This window comes from Poecilia formosa, unplaced genomic scaffold, assembly GCF_000485575.1.
Source record: "Poecilia formosa unplaced genomic scaffold, Poecilia_formosa-5.1.2 Scaffold46, whole genome shotgun sequence".
Classification (NCBI taxonomy): Eukaryota; Metazoa; Chordata; class Actinopteri; order Cyprinodontiformes; family Poeciliidae; genus Poecilia; species Poecilia formosa.
The window spans coordinates 656,846-683,929 of record NW_006799985.1 but is presented as its reverse complement, the minus strand read 5'-3'; the positions used below and the strand labels follow the sequence as shown (position 1 = coordinate 683,929).

General features: G+C 39.0%; 1 protein-coding gene across 2 annotated transcripts in view; it reads left to right on the top strand.

Annotated features, from left to right (window-relative positions):
• Positions 1–559: 559 nt before the first annotated feature.
• garre1 (granule associated Rac and RHOG effector 1) overlaps positions 560–27,084 on the top strand; it is a 33,509-nt gene continuing 6,984 nt past the window's right edge. Inside the window, exons 1-9 of one of the 2 annotated variants that reach the window (XM_016671543.1) lie at positions 629–647; positions 1,459–1,522; positions 12,034–13,415; positions 22,351–22,563; positions 23,189–23,329; positions 24,076–24,171; positions 24,280–24,441; positions 25,374–25,532; positions 26,948–27,045. In XM_016671543.1, coding sequence (XP_016527029.1) covers positions 12,927–13,415; positions 22,351–22,563; positions 23,189–23,329; positions 24,076–24,171; positions 24,280–24,441; positions 25,374–25,532; positions 26,948–27,045 — 1,358 coding nt within the window. In that variant the 5' untranslated portion in view covers positions 629–647; positions 1,459–1,522; positions 12,034–12,926. Of the gene's footprint in view, positions 648–1,458; positions 1,523–12,033; positions 13,416–22,350; positions 22,564–23,188; positions 23,330–24,075; positions 24,172–24,279; positions 24,442–25,373; positions 25,533–26,947; positions 27,046–27,084 lie in introns of both variants that reach the window. The other variant, XM_007552134.2, reaches the window with a different exon arrangement.

Genomic DNA, 27,084 nt, shown 5'->3' with positions numbered 1-27,084 from the left:
AAAGTTCGACTCTTTTTTATTACCCTTTTTTCTAGGTACATTAAAAATATATCTCATTGTAATATGAAGGACTTAGTTGGTTGAAGCAAAGTTGCATATTAATAAAATCACATGAATGGCATATTTAAAAGCCTGCAAAGCGTTCGTAGTTTAAGGAAGTGAATTGGGGGAAAGTGTTACAAATTTCCGTTTATCAGCGCACCCATTATAGAAATGCACAAACAGAAGTAAACAAAATTCATATGAACACACCAAATCCTGTCTGAACAGTACTTGTAAATTTTAACCCCTCAAAATAGATAGATAGATAGATAGATAGATAGGTAGATAGATAGATAGATAGATAGATAGATAGATAGATAGATAGATAGATAGATAGATAGATAGATAGACAGACAGACAATAATAGCCTACACTTATTCCTGTCAACTAGAATTAAGTTAGTTTGATTAAAAAAACAATAGACGTAAGGTAATTAAAAGCAAAAATACCTTACTAATTACTAACAGGAAACGCTGTTTATACAACATATATCGGCTTTATTTTTAAAAGCTCCACCGGAAGTGCTAATTCTTATTGACTAGCTCTTGACTGCGGTCACACACAGACAGGGAATTCGCTGTCAAGAGGGTGGATGCCAAGAGCTGGTGAGTTATGCTTTGATTAAGTTAATATTTTTGGTGTGTTTTATGGAGGCTGTTAGGTTCCTTCACGATGAAAACGACAGACAATAAAGAAGTGCCCCCTGGCCGTCAGCATTTGCTTGTTTTTCCCTCTCGCAGCGCCTACATTCGTGTCGCAGAGGGTTAGCTGATTAGCTAACAGTTGCTGGCTAAGCTTCGTGGCTAGCCTGCTTAGTACCGATGCATTCTTGATGCGTCTATTATCGGACGCACCTCACTCACGCAAGCGTACTTGCGATTTTCGCTACCATCACAAACTTACATTTCCATGGGGAATCGGGAAACAACCTCCCGCATAATTTTGGACGTATTTTAAGTTTCTGTGAGTATCGACGATCATTTCTTAGTACCCACGACCCCAGCATGATGCCTGCTGATGAAGCGCCTCCGCGAAGGCTAGCGAAAGAGGAGCGGTTGGCGCTCTCGTTTATTTTTGTTGTCACTGGCACACACTGCCTCAGATTTCATCCACATCTTGATTACGTTTAGCCGAAGCAGAGCAGGAAATACGAGAGGATGTGTCCTCCTCAGCAAACGACCGAGAGTTAGTCGTTGTGTCCGATAACGGACCTGGGCGATCTCGGTCTGAAGTTATGTGCCGCTGTCGGCAATGACCAGTCGAGGAAAAACCGAGATGTAGGTTAACGTTATTCAAACGGGTGACAAAGACTGGGCTTACGTCATGTCGCGGCACATTTTGTTGTCGTGCTGACCGTTTTAGTCGGCTGATGGTTGGAGGTGAAACTGAATTCGGGTGATATTTTTTTTCTATCAGATGGGGGTTGGAGGTTGTGTGTGTCCACCGGGAGAGTGTCAACGGACCCAGCCGTGGACGGACGGTGTGTGTAGGCCTCGGCGTTCCGCTGTCACTGCCTCTTCAAACGGTTGTCCCAATGATGCACTGATACCGCAGCAGCCTTCCCGGCGACACTGCATTTAGGGCGTTAAAATGCCTTATTAATAGCTGCGACATAGTGTTCCCATGACTGGTGCCATGTCATCCCAGGGAGTTTCGGTGAAACCGGCTTGGAGCGCTTGGGGGGATTCTCTCACACCATCCTGGTAAATAGTGATCTTGACGCAAAAGGAACGTTTTTGGACAACAAGTTCAACAAAATAGTTGGTCTCGTGCTTAGCTGAAGATTTAGGATTAAGCCGTAGCATGAGGTGGTGTTGTCGCGGGAGTGCCCTTGCTGGTTTAAGTCACATGTAGAGAGCAGCAGTACCTTACAGGTGTTAAAATATGCGCTGATATCATAGATCGGTATCTGGAATGTGCACCACAACGCCTAGGGACTTCTTTGGCTGTTTTTCACATATCCCTACTGCGAAGAATAATGCAGAGCTTCTCTCAGAAATGTGCAAATAGTATTAGTTCTGCTTTTGAAGCAATTGCATATGCGAATAAAGCTCTTTGTGGAGTTGTACAATCTACTTTAGTTTTTCTTCACACCATGTGGGGTGTGGTTCTTGTTGAAGTGGGATTATTTAAAAAAATCCAACAGTTGTTGCAGACTATGAACAAAGTATTCCAAGGTTTCAAAACTTAAAATTTTCCGTGGAACATTTTCTATGGCATAATAAAGTGCATTTAATGAGATGCCAAACTGACAGAAGTTTTTTCTCCAACTGTGTGGACTTTCTGATTAGTTGGCTGAAAAGAATGAGAACATTTGTCATTTGGAAATATTTCCAATTGACATTTCCAGTCTCTTGATGTTAAAGTGTTGGTTTTTTATACTCGTTGCCCTTTGAAGAGCAGAACTGAAAAAAGTGTAATATTCTGAGCAATAAGCTTATTTATTTCAAAACTGCTAAATTTAGAAAGTATTTATTCGTTTTTATCCAACCTCTTGTATCAGTCAAAAATAAATAAATGTCATTGACATCATTATCCTAAGCATAATAATGATTGTTGTAGAAGGAATAATTGTCGCTTTTCTGCTTTAAATTGAAACAGCTATGTCCAGTTACACATTTTTTTTATTTTAAACATTTGTATCAATACACTAATTTTTTCTTTTTGAGGTAATTATAACATGAGAATCTTGTTTAAGCCAATACCCTAATCTACACCTAGGAGCTTTCTTGTGATAATACTGATTGCAGATTTTTCTTTTTTAGTTGTTTTAAGGAAATGTTAGTTATTGCAAGCAGCTATGATTTTCTAACAGATATTGAAGAATTGATTTAGTAAACATTTCTATAATTGAAAGAATATATGCATGCATGGAGAGAATAACAGCACACAGAAAGGCCCTGGCAAGGATCTGATTCCTGGACTTTCTTGTTGTAAGGTGCCAGTGCTAACAACTGTGCCACCATGCAGATACTCCAGCTTCCTCCCACTGTCAAAAAGTAAATGACTGCGAGGTTGCCTGGTCAGTCTAAGGCCTGTTATAGCGTTTCTACTTTTAGACTAAACTTAGTGTAATACTATATTAATCGTAAGTCAGTTGTAGTTTTAATTGATGCCAAAAGGAAACACCTAGATTTGGCATGAGATAAAGCTGTTAAAGATAGAGGCCATTTCCTTGTTTTTGTTGGGTTTGGCAAGCTGGTGCACCTCCATAAAAGCCAGGAGCGTACTGCTTGTGTTGACATCTGGCTCAGTTGTGTCGTCATGGAAGTACATGCTTGGCTCTATAAAATTCCTGTCTCTGCTTAAGCTCAGTGTGTTTGGTGGCACAGTCATCTGAAAGGTTAGGCCCACGTTAGCTGTTGGAGTGCTGCTCAGCCTCATGTTTTTCCACCAGCATGTGGTACGACTGGAAGTGACACTTTTCCTCAGTCTTATATTCAATCCGGATGCATGTGTGAGGAAGTCAACATAGAGTCACAAGATTACTGTTTGCGCTTGCCTCGGGTGGAGTTCCAGGGATGCTTCCTTAAACAAAGGAGCTTTCTAGTGTTATTGTTGGTGCACGGTTTAAGATTATACAGGTGACTTCTGCAGTGGCGTCTCCTGTTGGGGATGGAGTGGGGCAGGGGGGTAAATCAGGTTATGTTGGTATTTTGAAATCCTAGCAGTACTGAATCAAGTGTTCTAGATTTGGTTTCCTAACGTTTGCCAATCTTTTTACCAACAGAAAAGGACTTCTTCCAGAAAACACTGTAAGGAAGCATTTTTTATTAAGACATCTTTCAAAGTGACACAGTGTTATGTCCAATTTGCTTTGAATGTACCTTTGGACAGCACATAAGCATTTTCTTTGTAAAAGCAGCACGATTGGCATTACGAAGCAGCTACCTTGGTTCACCTTCAATGCATCAGTGTTTCATGTATTCTGTTCTTTGATGCTTGTTTTCAACACAACTATCTGACTTGAAAGACTGTTGGAAATTGTTGAAACCTGAGGCCTTCAGCTCTTGCATTCAGTGGCTCTCAAAAGTATTTGTGCTGCTTGGACTCTTTCACATTTTGTCACAAGCTTCAATGTATTTTATGGGGATCTACAAAGTAGAACATGGTTGCAAAGTGGAAGATACTTTACATCTCATGAAAAGTTCAATATTTATTTTATTCAGAAAATGAATGTTTTAGAGATTTATTACACATTGAGCAAGATGTTTCAAACCTTTATCTCGTAATTTTGTTGAGGACGGCTTACAGAAAATGAAAATGCCAAATTCACTGCCTCAGAACATTTGAATATTGTGAAAAAGTTAAATACAGGAAACAGATGGTGTTACACCCTAATCAGGTAGCTAACTCCAAACATCTGCAAAGGTTTCCTGAGCCTCTAAATGGTCTCTCAGTCTGGGTCAGTAGGGTACACAACCATGGGGAAGACTGCTGATTTAGGAAATGTCCAGAAAACGGTCAATGCCACCTTCCACAAGGAGGGTAAGCCACAAAAAGTCATTGTTAAAGAAGCTGGTCGTTCAAAGAACATAAAAAGTTGGTGTAAGAAAGTGTGGCAGGAATAGGAAAATTCAAGAATTTGGGGGAGCTTCTAAGGCGTGGACTGAAGTTGGAGTCTGTGCATCAAGAATCACGACGGACAGTCGAATCCCACACATCGGCCATTAAGGACAGAAAATAATTGGACTATTGGTTAGTTAGATTATACAGGTGACTATAATCATAACTTTATTTTAGGGTGAAAATAAAGTTATGAGGAAGTCTTGAAAAACATGCTTCCATGTTGCCTGTAGTTCAGTGTGAAATATCCACAGTCCGTGATGGCTTGGGGTGCCATGTCATCTGCTGTTGTTGATGTGTTTTTCTTGAAGTCCACAATAACAGCAGCCATCTACCAGGAAATATTAGAGCACTTAATACTTCCTTCTGCTACAAGCTTTATGGATATGATTTCATTTTCTAGCAGGACTTTGCCCCTGCCCACACTGTCAAAGGTACCAAAAGCTGGTTCAATGACCATGGTGTTGTTGACTGTGATTCATTGGACAGTGAACTGGCCTGATCTGTCAAGAGGAAGATGAGACACGAGAATCAACGATGCAGATGATCCGAAGGTCGCTATCAAAGCAACCTGGGCTTCAATTACACTGAACCACAGACTGCTCGCCTCCATGTCACGCCGCATTGATATACTAATTCATGCAAAAGGAGTCTCAACCAAGAATTGAGTGCATAGAAATAAACATGCTATTCAGAAGCAGGAGGTCTGGAGTTTGACTGTGCGACTCTAGCATACAAATATGGTTTATTTTAAACCCTTCTATTGTAGCTTTGGCCGTATGTTTAGGTTCTAAAGAGGCTTTAGTTTCACCTTAAACTGTAATTTGAAAGTTGTTATGGGGGTGAAGGTGTGTTCAGGGTGATGTGGAGTGCCGGCTGTCTCTGAGTTGTGCCCCCACACATGGTTGGAATCATAAAAGCTGACATGTGGAGTGCATAACTGAAGGTTGTCAAACCTGAGCCATAGCTCTCTGCAGACCCTCCAGAGTAACCATGGGCCTTTTGGCTGCAGCTTTGGTTAATGCTCTCTACACCTCTCTACTCCTTCACATAACGAGCATTTTCCAAGGCATAAAGAAGCCACTAGTCCACACAGTGAAGTAGCAAGAGGGTTTATAGATAAGGCGGTGGGGGCGGGTGGGTGAAGGCTTGTGGCCTGGGAAATCTCCCTCTCATCTCCTGGGAGACCGATTCAGTGTTAGCTTCTGGTCGGCTATTTGCCCCGCAGTCAAATGTTCTCTGAGAAATGCGTGACTGCTCGTGCATCGGAGATGACTGAATACTGCAGAACAAGAATCAGGGCTGCTCTCAGAGAATGTGATGCTTATCTTTATTAACCCCTGCAGTAAACACTGCGGCGTTTATGCTTTTTCTTGAGCATATTTGAGTTCGGGCTCAGCAAAAGTCAATGGAGCTTATCAATTCCTTAGTCTTTAGTGACTTACTAGGCTTTTAAGAAAGTGTAATAATACATCTGTGGTGTAGTTTTGTCCTGATTTAAAATATAGCTCCCTGGTGGCTGGAATGCAACACCAGTTGTAACTCCAGAATACAGCCTGCTCGATATAGGCTGAGAGAAGCATTTTCATCCCCATAGGCTACAACCAGACTTTCATGAATGGATCTGACGTCGGAGCCTTTCATCACAGCTCTCACTTGTTGAAATCCACTGGTTGAGCATGCTAAGCACACTCTATTGTACACCGCTATTTAGAGAGGATATCAGAGATTATTCTGTTTGCTCACTGGTGAATGCTGAAAGACGTTTATGCTTTATTCAAATATGCAGGTTGGTTCAAATCTGACGAGACGTTATCAGGTGGCTTTCCTTTGTGCCCCTGTCAATTGTACTACATACTATTCCTTGCTAGTCTATTGTTATTTACGAAATCGAAGCTGAACATTTTCAACAGATAGTCTTTTGCAGCACTAAAAGCAGTTTCTCTCTTGATTTTATGTCTGTAGTTTACCACAAAAAAAAATAAAAAATAAAAAAAAGGTGGAGCTTCATTAAAAGCTAGTAGAACGGGTTTAGGATCAGAGAACTTCAAGAAATGTATTTTTAGTTCCAAACTGCAAGACAAAAATCAGATAAAAGTAGAATTTGTTGTTTGAGTGAAACCAAATCTGAACCAGAAGTATCGAAACTAAAATCCAGAAAAAGCACAACGCTGACTACAAAAAAAATCAATTCTTGTTTAATATTTTATAGCAGCCAAGGCCTTTTCCTTCTTGTCTTCTCACAAAGTTGTGCAGCTGCATGTACAAGTCTGTTTTTTTTCTATGTGCTGGTATGAGGAGACTGGACCTGCCACAATACACTCCTTGTGTTTTGTGGGCAAGAAGGAGCCTGGCTCCACTCCTGTCACACAGTTGCTCACGGCACTTGTCCTGTCATTTGGACTGACCTCCTTGACCTGTCTGCTGATTGTCAGACTTTACTGTGACCTTTTTTTGTGCTCCGAATTCCTTCAGCAAAGCTTCTCCTGCCAAATATCCCCATCTTTCCGCCTTTGCTTTCCAAACCTAGTTACTACATTGATGCATATTTGTTCTGATCTTGGTACTTTGCAGCAAGGTTTCACACTTAATGTTTCTTCTTCACTGCTTTTTTGTGTTTGTTTGAATCCACATGAAGAGGCTTCTGGGGAATTGCATTCCTTTGCTTCATTGACAACAGATGTAGAGGAGAACTTTTTTTTTTTTACTTTGAACTGAACCTTTTGCAGCATCTAAAAACAGTGCAGTGTGGATTCTAGGGCAGCTGTTTTGCCCGTGAAGGCCAAAATAGACTTCGTGAGAGAGCTAATGTTGGGCCTGTGGTTAAATCATCTGAGGGCTTGTGTTTGCCTCACAGTGGCAGATGGATAAGAAGCTGTCAGCATTTGTAACAGCTGCCCCATCTCCACCTATGAGGCCACCTTCTTGTGACTTAACAGCCGTACATAAGCCCGACTGCTTGGAGCTGAGGAGCATTTCTAGTCCTGGAAAAACTAGGTTAACAGGTCTCTAATGTCTTTAGGGGTCTCGATGAGTCATACCTGACAAGCAACTCTTAATAAGCAACCAAGCACCATTTAAAACAACTGGATTTCAAAACATACATTTCAACAAACAAGGGGTGCAGAAATTTAAGAACTATTGTGATACAATTTCATAGTGTTTTTTATCTGACAGACTGCAGCTGACAAATTGATCTTTTACAAAGGCAGATATGGACGTTACAATATTTAACATATTTGACTACTGTGCAGATTTGGACTCCTTGACTGTAGTTTTGTGCTGATTTCTATCCTTCATTATTGGAAACAATATTAGCGTCTTCCGTCTTCATTAACTGGGAGAAAATTTGACTCATCTTTAATATTAAGGACACAATGGCTGATCGTATTAGACGGACACTTAAGCCTGTTGCAATAAGCAATTAATCAAAATTAAAATGAGTTCAACTTCCATTGTGATTATTAATATCGTTGGAGGTCAATTTTGTTTACTGAGGCATTATAATCCATCTTACTTATGGTTTCGGTTGTGTGTGCTTTTTATTTGCATTATGTCATTATCAATATATTACTTGAAGATAGTCTCAAAACAACAGTTTAACTTCTAGGGATATTTGTTGACATAACAGGCCAAGAGATTCTGAAATCTGTGTCTCTGTTCTCAGCATACGTATTAAAAGAGATGATGTAGTTCTCCATAATCTGATTGAAGGGAGTGTATTTTTATTGAATAAAAGTGGCTCGAGAATGCATCCCTGAGGAACTCCTGATCATTGTTTGCTCAGATTTATAATACAAAGTAGCCTCAATTGATGAGGAGAAAATTTGCAAATCATCTCTGGTGAGTTAATTAGTGCACCTCTAATTTTATAAACTTTTGTCAGGCAGTCTTAGTTAGGGGCCGAACCTTTCGGTGCCCTCAGACAGTTTTGAAGCTTGTTGCTAGACTCGCTCTACTTTAAGCAGACACCTATATATTTAAGCAGGAGGAAATCATTCTTGGTACGGGGTTTACTACATACTTATATCCATATCCAGTGTCACTCTATGCTTGACGTTTTTGTTGGTGGCGACAGGGAGCTGGCTAAGGGAAACCTAACCCCCCTTCCTGTTGAAGTCGAGCAGCTGACATGTACGTCGGTGAGTGGGGGAAATAGTGCTAACATTAGCCCCAAGCAGCTCCAGTTCAAGGGGGGATGTTGAAGTGGGCTGGCAATGCTTCAGTGCATCCAAAGAGACGCTGCCATCACACGTGTTTGTTTGGGTGTGAGCTCTGCAACAGGAGGCTGGCAGACGACAGAGCAATTCTAAGAAGCCAAGAGGCTTAGTTAATATTGATACCATGTCGTCTTGTTATGGGATAACCTCTGCTAACGAGGTTTTGTATTAATGCCGGAAATGTAGACCACTGACGCTCTCTAATAAGGTTACCTACAGGAAGTGTAGAGTTCTCTTCACAACAGAAATCTTGCTGTGTTCAAGCTTAATGGACTGTGACTTAGATTGTTAAAGCTTTGAACCATGTAATAAAACTGGGTGTGTATTTTTTTTTTTTTTTTTATAGATTAGCTAACATGTTAGGTGAAGATTATTTGCCACATGTTACAGTGGTTTGAATCTGTGACGGTGAAGGGGCTCCAACTCTGAACATTTCATGGTGATTTGTTCTCCCCTTTTGAACAAACATGTATCCCAGGGTTACCTGCTTTGATTAATCTTCAGCAATAGCTCAGGTGACAAGTGCTTTAACAGCCTTTCAAATTTATGAGTTGTGGGAAATTGTTTTATTTACATATCCTTACTAAGAGTGCTGTATGTTATCTCTCTGTGTTTGATGGCTTGAATTTCTTTTTATTTTTCCTTGTTGTAGCATTGTTCTCTCATGGCGGAGGTGACACTACTGTGTCGTCAAAACCATTTGTTAGATTAAATCAATCATATAAATGTATGTTAATGTTTGACAACAGGAATAACTTATCTTTTATTTATTATTTGCTTGATACTATTTTTTATCTGGTGAATGTGCTGTTGTTTACTGTTTACCTTGTGAAGGTTAATATCCTATTAACTATGTCAACCAGCAGGCGTTGTGGGGCACCTTGCAGATTCTGACTGTACCTGTAATCCTAAGGATTAAGAGGCCTGCATTCTTGCACCAGATAACTGCCCTGAGTTTCAGAATAAACTTCTTAGTAATTGTGCCTAAATTTCTAATCCTTTAAGTTGAATTGTCAAACACCTTAATAATTGTTCATTAATCTTTGTCATTGTCCTGGCAGGAAAATAAAAATCCAGATTTTCCAGCTACTGCAATCAGTTTTGAGTCTTTATTATGTGGATATGTTGGTTTTAATTATGCAAATGTTTTAAATCTTTTAGCTGCTTGTTTGTTTTACCTGTAAAATATATTTCGGCTTTATGAATGATATGTAGAAATATGGTGGTAATATTCTCAGTATTTTAAAAATGGTCAGAATTTTCTTCTGTTTGACACCTTGGTGTGCCTTTACAGGATTATCCATCACACACTCCTGTCATTCTTTGGATCATCAGTTTAAAGATGTCTGGTTTTAATAAATAATTTTAAGATGAAATGAAAAGGATATAAGTGTAGTACAGCTGCAATATATTTAGATTGGGAAAGGTTTTCAGAATACATGAAAAAACATCTTGTCTTGACTGAAATGTAACCTGAAGCATTGCATTCATTTGATATCTGATCCACGTTTTGTCAAAATATATAATGGCACTAATGTGGCCTGTTGGACCAGCACATCCTGTGTATTTGGATAATGAATCACAGGCAGACCAAAACAACAATAATGCTGCTCACATCAGGGTTAATTGTGTCTGTAACTGAGGTATCCTGAAAGGAACTTTTAAAAATAATAATTAGGATGCAAAGCAACACTTACGCAGTGTTACAGTAAAAAACATGTTGCCCCATCCATTCAAAAGGTCAGTGGTTTCCCTCGGTGCTGGTCCCAGACAGATGAGGGTGGCCTGATTTTTTTTTTTTTTTTTCTTGCCATAGCCCCTGTTTGCAAAAGGAAGTGAGGTTTAGAGGTCAGGAGCATTCTGGTGGAGATGTGTAATGGAAGCTGTTGCACATGTGGGACGACCACACAGCTGCTTAGCTCACAGTAACGGCACATTGGATGGTGTTATCACATTGGGATGGTGTGCTTTTTCCGCAAGTTGCTTTTTCTAACTTGTAACCAAACATGGGAGCTCCAAGCACGGCATCTGAAGATAACGGTCTGTTTTCCACTGAGTGATAACTCTGGTGTTCAGTGACTGGATGGTTTGCAGTTCCGCTAATATTCTATGTTCTAAGGAATATTAACCAATAACCCAGTATTTTTTTACTGTGTAGTATGACTAAGAGTGAAATATCTGCAGTATAGAGAAAAAGAACAGTGTTGACAAAAAGCTTTTGGTTCAGTTAATCTTTCATCACTCATACAAACCACAAATTTGCTACAAGTAGTTTTTTGTTGTTAGATTTGAGTTAAATAAAAAACAAAAAAAAAACACTGAGATTGAACCCCCTTTGGTATCGACAGTATAAAGTATTATATTTCTAATAAAGTGAAGAGGCCAGAGTGAGATGGATGAGTGAGAATGGGAGTATTGTGACTCCCACTAAGTAAAACTCAAAGACCCCACAGTGATTTCCAACAATGGTGTCTTGCAGGAATGTCTCTGCAGCTGCTTTCTGCTAAATCAGACACTGCTTGAAAGTTGTTGTTTTTTTTTTTGTTTTTTTTTCTTCTTGCAGAGATGTAAAAAGATGTTAGTAATCGTCTGGAAATGCACAACATTAAAACCACAGCTGTAATAAGATATTACTGCAGAGCTCAGAGAATTAGGACTTAAGCCATTCTGCTGTATACCTCCTTGTTTAATAAAGCAAAACTATAGACTTTACATCATATTGCAGTAGATTAGAATTATTTGTTGTGGTTCTATAGGAAGTCGTTGTATTGTGAATTTAGATTTAAAATGTTGAATGATTGGTGGCCAACAATGTGATGAACTATGAGAAGTGTGTTTTGTCTTACAGCAAATAAAGGGAACAAAACTCTTGCAAAACAGATTAAAATGGATGACTGTATTGTTAAGATTCTCTTGTGAAATAGTTTCCATCGACGTCAGACTTTTATCTCAGTTCTGTTTTTTTTTATATATATTTTTTCATACAGGCTGTCCATAAATAATTTTTAAAGCTACTTATTTACAAGTGTGTTTGCCAGCTCATAATTGTGATTGCATAATTAATATTCCTTATTACTTTGAAAGTGACCGTTTGAATCTGAGGTTTTTTTTAATGCACCAGTGAAGCAGATGAGATGAAGCTCGTCCTTCCTCTCTGACTTGATGCTAACCCTATCTTTTGTTGCTCTGCCTCTTCCTCCCTCAGGAGATGACCTAGAGGCCTTACAGATACATTTGTGCTTTCGTCGCTCTAATCTGCATCCGCAGAAAACGGCAAGATCTGGAAGCACACTTGTTTCCTCCGTGGGTAATATCTACCTCAGCCAGCAGACGGGGAACGCACCGGGACGCTGCTGGGAGACTTCAGACAGGCAGACAGAGCCAACAGCTGGCCGCGCGCTCACTGCCTGCAGCGTCCTGCTTTGTGAAAAGGATTTGAGACGGACTGGATCTGTCTGCCTTTTTGCTTCCCACTGAAAACAAAACAGTCACATCTTCTGACTCCAGAATTTATTCGCTTTTTTAAGAATTGTCATTTTCCCCTTTGTGCTGTTGACCAGTGTGTCTTTTTCCATGGATGCATTTTTTTTTTTGCTTTTGGCTTTTAAACGAGTTTTCTACTTTTGCTAGTGTAAAGCTGGTATAAGATTATATATGTAAATACATATGTGAATGTTGTATACTGTATTAGAAATATTTTTCCCATTCTGAAGGAAAGTTAATGCACTTTAAAACTTTGCTGTGATACTTTTCCTTCTCTATTGTGATAGTTTTTTTTGAAGCTGGAAACCGAGAGGCTGGGGTGTGTCTTGTTCTCTAAGCTAGGCATGAAGAATCTGCAGCAGGGCTGCATGTAAACATTTTACTCAGCCTGTCGGCTTTCAATCACACTTCTTTTTTATTTTTTATTTTTATTGCCACTTCACAAGGCACACTAAGATGAACCTCTGGCAGGTGGAATCCTTGAGCTGTCTCTCGACTTAACTTGACCAGTTGAAAGACTCTCGAGACTGAGTGTTTTTGTGAGACCGGCCCAGACTGCTTTCTGTGGGAAACAGACGAGGAAAGACAGGAGCTTCCGGTGCTGTTGCACCACCTATGTATTGTTGTAGTGCACAGGAAAGTAAAATGGACTACAAGCGTCGCTTTTTGCTTGGCGGGTCCAAGCAGAAAGTGCAGCAGCACCAGCAGTACCAGATGCCTGAGCTGAGCCGGACACTGAGCGCCTCTCTGACTTCTTCACCCATGGGCACTGGGGTGGGCATTCCTGGCAGCTGCCACCCACCTGGCTCTGGCACCACGACCGCTGTTGCCGACATCCAGCAAGGCATCTCCAAATATCTGGATGCTCTCAACGTGTTCTGCAGGGCCAGCGCCTTCCTTACAGACCTGTTCAGCAGCGTGTTCAGGAACTCTCACTATTCCAAAGCAGCTATGCAACTGAAGGACGTGCAGGAACACGTCATGGAGGCGGCCAGCAGGCTGACTGCAGCAATAAAGCCTGAGATTGCCAAGATGCTGATGGAGCTGAGTGTCGGGGCCGCTAACTTTAAAGACCAGAACGACTTCAGCCTGCAGGATGTTGAGGTACGTGGTAATGGAGAATCAGAGCCTCCACACAACATTTTGTTCCATATTTTTATTTTATTTATTGATTTAAATGAGAGTGCAAATAAATGAAAATAGTAAAATCCTTTAAACCTGTGTCAGACAAGTGGCTAGTGTTACATTAAAAAATTAATAAAAAAAAAAAAAACACATTAAACCCAGAGAGACTGAAGACAACAATGCCTACCAACACAGTAGTGTTAAATACTCAAAGGTTTAATGTTCAGATAAGATGTTTCTTTGTATAGCATTTATAATGAGCCTTTAAAGATAGAATATAAACACCCTTAAAGCCACTTTGCCAGTCCTCTGTTATAAAAAACAAACTCTAAAATGGGTGGAGCAAGTTCTTGTAAAAGCTTATTTATATAGCAAACATTTAAAATGAGTGAAATTCTTAAAACATAAACCGAGTTTTTCCAAAATGTTCAAAAGGTGCTTTGACAGAGAGTTTTAATTAACAGCTTTTAAAGTTTTCTTGAATGGATATTATGTTATTTTATGATTAAGTCGATTTCAGAATGACCAACCGGTTATGCAATAATCAACATGTGGAAAAGTATAGAATGAAGATGTAATGCTTCAACATTACTGTCTTATTGGGTCTAGAATTGAGGATGAAAATGTTTGGCAGTCTGGAGCAACGTGAGGACATTATGGTAAGAAAAGTATCAGGAAAATTAATCTGTTGATGTGATCATCACAATTAATCAGTGCTGCCACAATAACATATTCCTGATTATAGTACAGCAAAAGTATTAAGTAAAACACCATCCTGTATGTGACTTGGAGTCTGTGTAACAATCAACGATGTGTCTTGGGACATTTTTTGTTATAAAAATCATTTTTTGGATATATCTGAAAATATTTGACCTATCCTTACTATAAAATGTGAACATAGCTTTTTCAAGAACGGAGTCTTGTGGGACCCTACAGGGCAATCAACGGAGGAATACATGACTTCAGCATAACAAATGAATTTCTTTCTTTTTGTCAAGTAAAATTAAATCCGACAAAAAGAATAGCTTGTTCAGAAAGTATAAAATATGTAGGATTAGATAAGAGAACACAGTGATTACCTCTATCGCTTCATGTTTCCCAAACAATTATGCCAATTTGTGACTATTTTGAAACCGAAAAAAAAAGAGAACAGACTAGCACCACATACATGATGTAATTCATTTACTTTTTATCTTCTAGATGTGGTGCAAAGATGCTTAGCCGCCCACTGTCATAAGGCTGGCGTTATGAATCAGTGTTTCCTGGCTCAAACCGGGTTCTCACGCCCAGTGTCAATATCTCTGAGGGTGAGGTGTGAAAAACAAGAGGGATGTGAGAACAGAAGCCACGTTTTGACAACCTAAAGACTGCACCATATTTCTGCAGTCTTATTTGATGATGATGTGCAGGCCGTGAAATACTGCATGAGGATTACTCAACAGGAGAATAAATAACTTGCTACAACTTTCAGTAAAATTCAAAAACAGAGGTTCAAATGTAATGCACATATGTTTTTTATTTATTTATTTATTTTTACAATTTCTAACAGTATCTGTAAAAGATTGATCCAAGTATAGATATATTTTTACATTTCACTCTTAGCGGGGGCTGCTCTCATATCAGGAGGAAATTCTCCTGAAATCCCCTGTTTGCTCTTTTGTTGTAGATCTCGGTTATGTTCAACCCACTTTAAGCTCAGGTCACTGGGTTCATGAAGTCAGGTTGGACAACTTATGTTGACACTGTCAAGCCTTGAGCGTGGGGTCATTATAGTTTACAACATCAGTCTTAGAGGGGCCCCAGCAAAACATCTGGACTAAATGATTGAAAAGCTTAAAGCATTTACCAAGTTGCTTATGCTTCAGGAAGTCAAATTTGAAGTTCACGTCTTGCTAGTAATCTTTTTTTGTGACATGGTTTAAAAAAGTATTTTACGTAGAGCCTGTTTAGTAAAGTCTGTCTGTTTTTATGTGGGCACCACACCCACACTGCCTGTTGGTTTATCCTGTGCTTAAAGGAAATTTTAAGGCATGCTGGTGACGTGTGAGATTCAGTCCGACAGATTAAACTGTTGTGATGGGAAAACATAAGTGGATTCGCAGGGTGACCCAAGTCCGGAAGCCAGGAGGGATTTTATTTTAAACTAAGACACCACTAAAAACAAGGAAAACTCTCCAAAAACCAAAATAGAATTCAGTCTGAACAATTTAATTCTTTGGATTGATGCATCTTAAGTTAAGGTACATAAATCTAATTTTACTTTCTGATTAATACTCAAAAAACACATGACTGTATTTAATTCCAACCTTTAAGGCTTTTATCTTGCATCAATGTTTGAAAGTGCCACAATCCAACCAGTAAATCATTTGTCAATTTCTTGTATAGACCCGTTCAATAAATTAGGTTATTAATGAGAAGTAACTCATTTCAGTGAGATAAATAGATTGACACAAACCGATGTTTTAAAGCCTTAAAAGCCTTACTTATTTCTGTAGTGTGATGTCATATCTCATGTGCTAAAGTCGATCTTGAAATAATTTGACATGTCACGATAGCTTGTGCTAAATGTTAAATAGATTCACATTTGATTGATGAATTTGCACAGCAACTCAACTGCAATCACCTGCTCTCAGTATTAGCCACACCCACTAACTTTGATGAAGACCCTGAAATGTTTAAATAAGGATTCAAATGATTATATTTTTAGCACACTGTTCAAATTTGAACTGATTTCCACATTATACGAATACATTAAAGTATTCATCATATTTATTTCAAAGGGTATTTAAGTTATCACATAACTATTTAAGGATTCTGTTTTAAATTGTGGTGCTTTTGGCTCTCTGTATGGCTACTGGCTGAGCCAAGGCTGTAGGTCTGTAGTAATATTTCTCCATCTAGTCTGCAAAAGCCACAAAATGAGAATGGCACTAAGTCTGCATTGCTAAAAAAAAAAACATTATGCAGAACAAAATTATGAGGGATGTGTTGTAATTGTCTCCTTCATGATGAAGGATCTTTAAACAAAACAAAAAAAAAAAAAAAAAAATTATGCAGAACAAAATTATGAGGGATGTGTTGTAATTGTCTCCTTCATGATGAAGGATCTTTAAACAAAACTATGACTTAGCAGCCAACGGGTGTGCAGCAGCAGCCAACACCGGTGAGGGACTGCAGAACTTCTGTGGATGTGGCTGAGCCCAAAACAGGAAACACTTCTGCACCGCAGTCAGTTAATCTGACTCTCTGTGGTCGTGAATATGCACAGATAAATATTAGAGGAAGGCCAAGTCTGTGAAAGTTTAGACCGCATGACTTGGAACTTGCTCTTGGTTTCTGGACCCTGGCATTAATGGCACATTTGTTTCAGCACAGATGGATGGCTCCGCTATTGGTCATAAAAACCTTTGTGGAAACCACTCTGTACATACAATAATATTATGCTAGTAAATGTAAACTTATTTTAAACATGTAAACAAGAACAGTGGATGGAAAGGCAGTTGGCATTTTTGGTGTAGCTCCAAAGAAAGAAGCTTGTCACAGTGAATATTACTGAACTCTGTGGTTTTGTGATGAGTCATTTTTAACCAACAGTCACCGTTCAGTCTTTTGTCCAGTTTTTTGTTTTATAAAAACACATGCATGTTGAATAAAGTAGTTTACACATCATGTGCCACTAACTCAATGCAGGGTATAATGCAAGTTTGTGCGTTGCTCGTTTATGGAATGTGGTCTGGTAGCTGGACAGACTGTGAGGTCGTCTAAACGAACCAAATAGATTGTTGAGTTTGGGGAGTTGTGGTATGTGAAGCTTTTCCCTCTTTCTTTCCTTCTTTTGCTCATGTCTCCTACTTTCTTTCTTCTCTTTTCTTGCCTCCTTCTATTCCATAAAAAGAATGTGGTTCTCTGGCAGCTCAGAGGGGACACTGCTGCCAAATATGCATGAAAAGGTCCTTCTTTTTAGGGTCTGTTTGAGAAACTTGTAAGTTTAAAGCACAGAAATAAAACCAAAGGCAGACACAACCAGAGAGGCATTATGACATCTACAAAACATTCACTCATCCCCATGGGCAGGCATATTAGTCTACAGCTTCTGACATCTTTTTTCACAGTGTTACTGCCTTCACCATAACACGGTGTTCTTAATTTAAAGATCAAACCTGTTTATAGAGAGGGACCCAGCAGGGTGTAATTTCCATTGACTAATACTGAAACATTTACTGAGGAACACATTCATTAATAAGTTGCTGCGTGCAACATTTTATAAACTGAAACAGGCCTTTAAATAAGTGCAAACATACTTGGTACACAGATTGGTGCCGTAGCATTTCTGAGCTTACTTGTTTACCCCAGTGTAAACCAGGAAAAATAGAAGATTTTTCTTCTTTCTTCAGATTAAGTGGAAGCTGTTGGGTCTTACATAGCCTTTTTTTTTTTTCATTAAAATACCAACGAATAGATTGGGAAGTTCAGAGATTTTCCTAATTCTACAGTCATGGAGCTGCTGTTGCTGACTGCTTGTTCATTTAGAGCACAGTAAAAAAAATAAAATAAAAATCCTAACTTATGCTGTACTCTAAAGCCATTGTAACTTTCCTGTCAGATAGAAGCTATGTGACATGAAAACCTTTGTGACTTGATATCAAAAACCAGATAGAGGCTCTTTGAACAGCATTTAGGTACTCCAGGGATGTTTTATGTAGGCACATAAATGATGAATCTGCCTAATGAAGTCTTGATAAAATCTGGACATGTAATAACTTTCTGTTATCACCATGAAACTGGAGCTCAAATTTTTTCATCCTGTTTTTTTTTATCTTCTTAGAGAATCGTAGATTAACGAGGGACATCTCGCATACGACACTCAGATTATACCCCAAGGTTTCGGAAGATATAGCATACACTAAAGGAGCAAGTGTTTCATTGCGTCTGGTGTTTGAACAAATGTTCTTTTGTTTTAGTTGAAGATTTTCAGGCGTCCCATTTTTGATAATCTTAGCACTTTTATTTGGAATAAAAGAAAACAAAAAGGTCAGATTTAAAGCGTATTATAACGTATAAAAGTTCTAAAAATGTGCTGAAGAAGGAGAATGCATATAGAAACAACAAGGGTCCCAAAACAGAATCTTGAGGGACACCTTAATTGATCAAGACCTGCAACTTGAAACTGCTATAGGTAAAGATCTGTCTGATTGCAATGATTGTTTCTAATACACAGACCCAGTACCTCAGCCTATCAGATCAGAGCAGCAGTTAGCAACAACTCTTTTCTAATCGCTACAATAAATAGTAATTTGAAGATGGGTCTAAAGCTGCTAACATGAAATAAGAGCCGAAAAGGCAACAAAAAGCACAGCAGGACTGTTTACATTGACCAACTATGGTAGAGAGCCTTTTTATTTCCTCCCCCAACAAATCAGACGGCAGTCGAAACCCACCAAGCAGACATCTGGTTATTATAAAACTTCCTATCAGCAATCTGGATCTCAGGAACATTACCCCCTTAGATTTGGTGTTCTGATAGTGCAGGTGTGCTCAGAAAATGGAAGTCTTAAAGTGATGGATTCATGAGTGGCCTTGTTTGGTTGCAGTAGGGGCCAACAGCGGCTTGGCTCTGCTGCACTCCTTATTTCTCATATTTTCCATGACTGTAAGATACTGCACAGCCAATAACATGTGTTATCCATTATCTGTGCTGAGGCCATGTCCTCATTTTTTTTTCTACTTGCTCGGTTATTGTAGGCTTTCACACTAGTTTTTGATCTGAGAGTGTGTGTTTGTGTATTTTTATCCTATTTAGGATATGTTGGCCTCTGTGATATCAGCCTAAAGCCTCATCATCTGTCTGAGTGTGTCCTCTGGTATATATCTCACAAAAACAGTTCAGATTGATTTTCAGCATTGCTTGCTTTCTTCTTCTTCTTTCTTTTTCTTTTGATTTAAGGATCCTTCTTTGTTTTGGGCAATCCTGTCAAATCTAAGTCAATTGTTGCCAAGAGTTATTATCCTCAGAGGATAAAATATAAAATCTTTTCAGTTCATGATGTGATCAAGTGCCATCTTCTGGCCAAAGATATATATTTTTAACATTCATTTTTAAATGCTAAAAGCATAGAAAAGCATGCAAGTAAGATTGCACATGCTTCAAAAGCATCCCTATGTTGGTACGCCTCACCATTTTTTACTTCGGAGATATTTTGTTTTGTTTTGTTTATGGCCTGACAATTTCCTGATGGCTGATCAACCACTGAAATACTCTTGTTAGGATAAAAAGACGAAACAAATGAGGCAGCGAATTCCACCATCTGTAATGGATCCGTAAGCGTGTTTTGTTACGATAACAATGAAACTTCCAACATGTGGAATTTTACGCCTCCCCTTATTTACACGGCACAGTGGTTCCCATGAAGTGTGGCGCTGAGGACCGAAAAGTGGCTGCGTCCTGTTGTTTCTGCCCGCTGTCAGAACGCGACAGCATATTTCCGTCCTCACAACTCAGCAAATCTCTTGAGATATTTTCAGCAAGTACCTGAAAAAAGAAAACCCTGTGACCATGGTGGGCCCTGTGGTGTCCCGTTTCTCTCCCGCTAACCAGCAAACAAGGCAGAACTATTCTCTCCGTGCACAAACGCGCAATTTGGGATTGGTAATTCCAGGATGATGTACAGCTAAAATTGAGAAAAGGAACTGTGAAGAGCACTGTAGGGGATTTTTAATGACAGTAAAAAACAACAGATCATCTCTCTTGCTTTAAAAATCTAAAAAAAAAGTATTGCATTCTGATGATTTGTGTGTTTTGCAGCTCATGGTTGACCTCAAAGTTAAGTACAAAGACAGTCTTTTTGTGCAGGAAACCTTTATTCTGAAAGCGTGCGTTTCAACTTGACCACATGGTCATGGCCTCAGATTGAAGGGGCTTTCCCAAAACCTTTGCCCCAGAGAAAAACATCCTAATGCCTTGCAGAAGTGCTCACTCTTGTGTGTGTGTGTGTGTGTGTCACTTTACAACCACAAACTTCAATGTGCTTTATTGGGATTTACTATATACCTCAGCAAAAATTATAAATACCTCACAAAAATGATTGTGAACCGGAAGGAAACGCATAGATGGTTTTTCATATTTGTTCAGTTCCAAATACAAAAGTGTGGGGTGCTTTTCTATTCCATCTGAGTCAGTACTTGGTAGAGCTGTCTCTACCAGCTTTGCATACTTGGTTGCTAACATTTTTACTCACTCTTCTTTGCAAAATACCTCAATCTGAGTCAAATTAGATGGGGAATATCTTTGAACACCAGTGCAAGCTTTATTTTCCAAGACTTTTTAAGTCAGAAAATAGCTCAATGTGAACTATTTTGTTGTAGTTCTGGCTGATGCATTGTAGTTGATATGTTACAAGCTGAATTTTTGTCCCAGTCTTTTTTTTTTGCGCACACCAACAGCTTCCCTGACCCTGCTGATGAAAATCATCCCTTATGTTCCCTATAAACATGATTTCTTATGGGTTTCTTCCAACGATGGCTTTCTTTTTGGAGCTCTTTTATAACTGTTAGATTTGTAAAGTGCAAAATTTGTAAATTTGCACCAATATATTCCAGATTTGCCATACCCCATGATCCTGGTAGGTTTGCCTTTTCATATGATGGACTGAATAGTGTTTGAGATATTTAAAGCTTCTTGCTGCTTCGGATGAGTTCAACTTCTTTCTTCTAGTCCAAGCTGCTGTTCATTTATCGTCATGATGCCGTTTGTTCACCTGTAGTCTGTGAGACCTCTTGGATCTTAATATTTTTATTCAGACTAAAGCAGGCTGATTAAAAGTCCCCAAAACACTCTTTAGTTTTTTGGTTGGAAAATATGTTTGAAATGTTTCTGTCTGCCATAATATCTCAAACCGTTTGACCAGTTTGTGTTTGTACCGTGACAAATTGTGAAGACAAGAGGCACAAACACTTTTGACGGGCATTGTATGGTAAGACAGGAAAAAAGCATCACTATCTCCTAAATAAACTTGAGCTGATTAGGTTGTAAGAGGAAGACATGCTTCTGAATGATTCATACTCTTATCATTAAACAGATTAGCCACATGACAGTCTGCTGACAGTCATGTGGCTACAAATGTAGGCAGATGAGAGAGTTGATTCAGCAGTTTAACGGTGCCGAACTGTTGCAACACTTGTTTATAAATGTTACAAAAAGCAATCGGCTCACTATTGCGAATGAAAAACGGCTGTAGCCAAATTGTAAAACTAAAAATGTTATTTACAATTATTGTCACGAGTTACTAAATAGTCAGAAATAAGGCTGAGTTACGAATTGAATTGCTTGTGATGTGTTAATTGTTGAAATAATTGTGAATTAATTTAGAAATGGATTAACTGGAGTATACAGACTCTAAAACTACACAAAATATACATCTTGCATTTAAGAAAAAAAGTCTTTGTGTAGAATCGCATAGTTTTAGCTTCACCTGATTTTTATTCATTGTTTAATTAGTTTATTAATTGGTTAATAGAAAAAAATTAATCAATAGATTAACCCTACACTATAATGATGATCAGGAGTTCACTAAAAGAATGATACGTTGTTGCCTTTTAGCCAATAAAATGTTTATTTTGCTATTTAAAAAAAGGAATTGAATTACTGTATTTGCATCTGCAAGCTTAAGTGGTTAAATGAAAAATGTGCAGAATATACACATTTTTCTTATCTGATTGCTTGTCAGAATATCCAATAAAATAATCAATTACTAAAATAATCTTTAGTCGCAGGCCTGGTCTTTGGCTTGCCAACCATTCACTCAACTTAACAATTCTCCCAGTGACGTCCATGTTGTTTAATTTCAACAGCCTGGTTTTGTAAGACAGATTTTCCTGGTGATGTGTTGTAACTGAAATGGCTTCCGTGTCTGTCCAGGTGCTGGGTCGGTGCTTCGTCACAGTGATGCAGGTCCATTTCCAGTTTCTTTCACAAGCGTTGCAAAAGGTCCAGCCAGTGGCCCAGAACTGCCTGGCAGAGGCTCTTGCACAGGCTCAAGAGCGCTGCGTCAACTCCCGCTCCCAAACCTCCGACCTCGGGCCTCTAACGGAGCTGGAAGAAGCCTCTCGCTCATGGAAAGGTGCAGCTGAGGTATGCAGCCACTAGCCCCAGGAGTTTTTCCACGTCTGGACTGGGAAAAAAAATATTGGGTTTGTCAGTGTGAGGTGAAAATTCAGCTTGTTACACATTCCTGATAAATGCTAACCGTGTGATTTCCAGCCACTATTTCCTATTTCCTATTTTCCGGGCTGCAGTGTGTGAGTGTGTGCTCACGCGTGCGTGGGTGAACCTGTGTTGCTTTGACTGCGCCCCTCTAATTCAAATCCATGTAAGGGAGCCTGTTCTGTAAAAGGACCCAACTAATCCTCAGGCTAATCAGTCTCTCTGGCTCCCTTTTGGGTGTTGTTGTATACAGAGAGGCAAAGAGGAGAGTAGTAGGTTGATTGATCTGTTAAACCCTGGCATGCTGAGTGCTGGCCCTAGAGGAAACAAGAACTGCATATAGAGTGATGGCATATAAGCTAAATCACTCTAAAATATTCTAAATCACTCTAAAAAATATCCTGCCTGTTTTTTAATGTTGTAACTAACAAGATTTAAACAGTGTTATAAAACAATTTATAGTGAACTGAAGTTAAACATAGTTGAGCTCTTTTTTTTGTTTTGTTTTTTCTCTCTAGTGAGTTTGTTGAGCTGTTTGCTGTTATGTGTTCAGGCCACAGCGAGGCTGAGGGAACGGGGCCGGGACGGCTGCCTGGCTGGCCTCCAGGTTCAGCAGCTCTTCTGCTCCAACAACACCACCATCCCCGAACACCAGTTGAAGGAGCTCAACATGAAGATTGACAGCGCATTACAAGTATGCTTTCAACATGTTCATCAAACCTAACCTTACTTTTTTAAAACGGCTGCTGTTAAACTGGCACATCATCCAAAAGTTCATTTTGGAGGATGTGTAAGAATGTGGAAATTGTGTTGTATTGACCCTTTGCACACAGAGTAACATATTCCAAATGTATATATTTTTTGTTTAAACGATTTTTAGCTTCAATTGGAAAAACTCAAAATTGTCATTGAAAATTTTGAGTTTCTGTGAAACTCCAAATTAAGTTTCACAGAAAATGTAAATATTGCATAAGAGTAGTAAGGGATTTTTTTTATTTTTATTAATGGTAGCCTCTCAGGGTAGCAGTTATCCATCGTAGTTTTTTACTTTTTTGCACCACTTTTTTTTTTTGTTACTTCCACTTAACGTTCCATGAATATGCTTGGTTACAGCACAGTTTGGACTGCAGCATTTATTCCCAATAGCCGTAATGATTTTATATAAAAAAAACATTTTTATATGTCTTATTTGTTGTAATATTCAAATCTTTTGATGAGCTTAATTTTGTTTTTTTTTTTTTTTTTATTAGCTTTAAGATATAAAAGTAACAGTGATAAATGCACAGTGATAAAACTCCCAAAGAAGAAATTTATCTGTATTTTAAATAGTATCACTTATTGAATTGAATTACGGAAAGAAATAATCTCATCCTTTTTCCAAGTTATTTGCTAAAAGTATTGCTGTATTTACTCTGCTCCTTGTGTTTCCTGTCCACAAAGGCTTACAAAGCAGCTCTAGAAAGCCTGGGTCATAGTGAGTATGCACTGAAGGCAGGTTTTCATTTCAACCCCAAAGCTGTGGAGGCAGCCTTACAGGTGGGTTCAGTCTTTGCAAACGTGTAGTTTGAATAAAGTGTTTTGAAGATATGGGCTCAGGTTTGAATGTGGAGTTTTGTTAACATGTTTGGGTTGTTTTCTGTGAAGGGTTGTTGCAGTGAGGCTGAGGCTCAGCAGGCAGGCAGGAGGCAGACCACCTCCCAGCCCATCCAGTGTGAACTTCCCACCATCCCTGTGCAGATTGGCTCTCACTTCCTTAAAGGGGTCTCCTTCAACGAATCAGCAGCGGAGAACCTCAAACTGAAAACGGTAGCGTCTAAAATAGGGGTTTGACCTTTAAAAAGTGGATTGTGCCTCTTTGTCACAGTCAACTATTTTTAGTTTTATGTGTCAATTTAGGTTTTAAGGAATGTTGTTTTCTGTGTTTAACAATGCACTCTCTATCGAGGTTCTCAAACTTGTTACAACACGTACCACCGCAGGAAAAAGAATCTTGGTGATACTTGTGGCCAAAAACAATGATTATTCACACTTTTGACAATGTATATGTTATTAAATACTAAAGACACAGTACTATGCAGCCCCCTTTTTGTTTTCATGTAGATACAGTATTTGTTTCACTATAAAAAATTGAAATTACTCCTACTACAAAAATGATGGTTACAAAGAAGCTAACATTAGCACTGGTTTACAAGTAATAATGCTTGTCAAAACAGCATTAGGCTGCTCCTTTAGTTCACACACTAACATATATTCATCCAACAGGAATATTTCTAAACTTCAGTCTTTCTTTAGAAGTTAGGGGAAAATATACTGTCCTCCTTTCAGCCTGCTGACAGGACAGTAAGAAACATCTCTATAAAGGCTAATGAACTGAGTCCTGTTAGGTTTTTACTCAGCCTGGTCACTGAGAATAATTAGTAAGTAGATCTCAAACTTGGAGCTGGAATATAGATACAGATAAATGTCTATATCTATAAATGCCTATATCTATATCTTATAGATATAGACATTTATATATCTAACTTTGGACTTCTGAGGTAAACACTGCAAGAGGAACCTTTCATTCATATTTACCAAACAAATACCACTTTTTTATTTAAAGTTCTGCTAATAGCAGACAAAGTGCCACTGTTTAAGAATACCTATAGTTGATTTTTTTTTTATCATCATCTCTGGTGTGTCATCATCAGATGTTGAAAGCAGACATTAGTTAACATCCATCCATGTTTTGTCTGCAGCACACAATGCTTCAGCTCATTAAAGAGCTGCTGGGACAGAACGGAATGACCCCTAGGGACGAGTCTCCAGTCACAGAAGTCCTCAATCAGGTTTGCCCATCCAGTTGGAGGGGAGCCTGTAAGACGGCTGTCCAGCTGCTGTTTGCCCAAGCTGGTCTGGTGAGAAGCAAACCTTTGTCATGCATTTCATGTTGCCTTTTAAGTCTCTGCTGTATTGTTCTCGTGTGGAAAGTAAATGGGACAAATGTGTTATTTTGAACTGCAAATAGTTGCTGAATCTTTGCCATTTTTTTCCCATCTTGCTCTTTGTTTTCATTTAAATTAGTAACAGATACGATCAGACCTCTGTAATGGCTTAGAGGTGTAAACAAACAACAGAGACACACATAAGAGAGGAAGCATTCTTTTATCATCTGAATGCAGGATAGGCTTGTATGGACGGGTCTGCAAACAAAGCTTCTTTGCCCTTTGTCTTTAAAATACGGAGTCCAAATGAAGCTGGGTCATCGTCGTGTTTATATGTTAGACCACACAGGGAAAAAACGGCGTGTTCCCACCAAGCCCTCCCACCTCAGTTAGAACTGTAAAACAGTCCTTAGATGATGAATGAGCGTCTTGCATTAGCCCCTAATCGGAGGCTATCGTCTCTAAGCTGAAAATAGACTATACCGCTGCGTGCATGGACACACACATGCACACACACACAATAAAGTCTCAATAAAACACCTGCATTTACTCATACACTTGTCAGTCCGTGCAGAGTAGTAGAGTGCCTTTTTTTTTTTCTTTTAACGCTGTATTTCTTGAAACTATATACACTTTTTTTTTTTGACATATGAATATCTATGTGTTACATTGTTCAAAAAGTATATGAAGTTATATATAAATGGATGGATAAAATCTAATAATAATACATTTTATTTGTATAGAGCTTTTCTAAGTACTCAAAGATGCCTTACAGGAGTACAACAATATAAAATCAAACAATGGAAACTAACAGAAAAACACAAAAAGGGCAGATTTGACATTAAAACAGACTTTAACGCGTCCTATATTCTTCTGGATACAATATATATTCCCCTCACTCTCTGTAATCTCTCTTGGATTTATTTGACATGTCATACTGACATTATTTGTTTATCTGTGTGGCTCTTTTTGGTTAAAAAAAAAAAACAAAAGAATAAAAAAAACTCCAAGTGGGTTTTTTAAGGATACACCTGCTCTGACGAAAAACAATGGAGTCATTTCCTGTAATCCAGGAAATGGACTCCTCCCTACTTCCCTCCCTCTCTGTGACCCAGTTTCCATGGGTTTCGAGGAGCCAAGGCCACTCTCAGAGAACTTGTGGACAGATTTGCTCACACTAGCAGGAGGACGTGCCGCTTTGACGCTGTCTGATTAAAAGCATTCGGCTTCCTCACCTTGACCTGCCTCTCGCTGGTGAACGAATGCCGGACAAATCTAAAACGGGTTATATGTTGTCGTTGTATACTGTCCAGCTACTGCATAGTTAAGAGAAGTTGTTTTCAACTGTTAGAAGCTGATTGAGGTGTTTTGTTTTTCTGCCTCAACAGGTGGTTGTTGACACGGCTCAGATTGAGAATAAGGAGGCCTACGCTCCCCACATCACTCTGGAGGGATCCAAGGTGGTGGTCCAGGTTCCTTCAACATGGTGGGTCTACCAACACATTTTCTAAGCCGTAAGATTAAG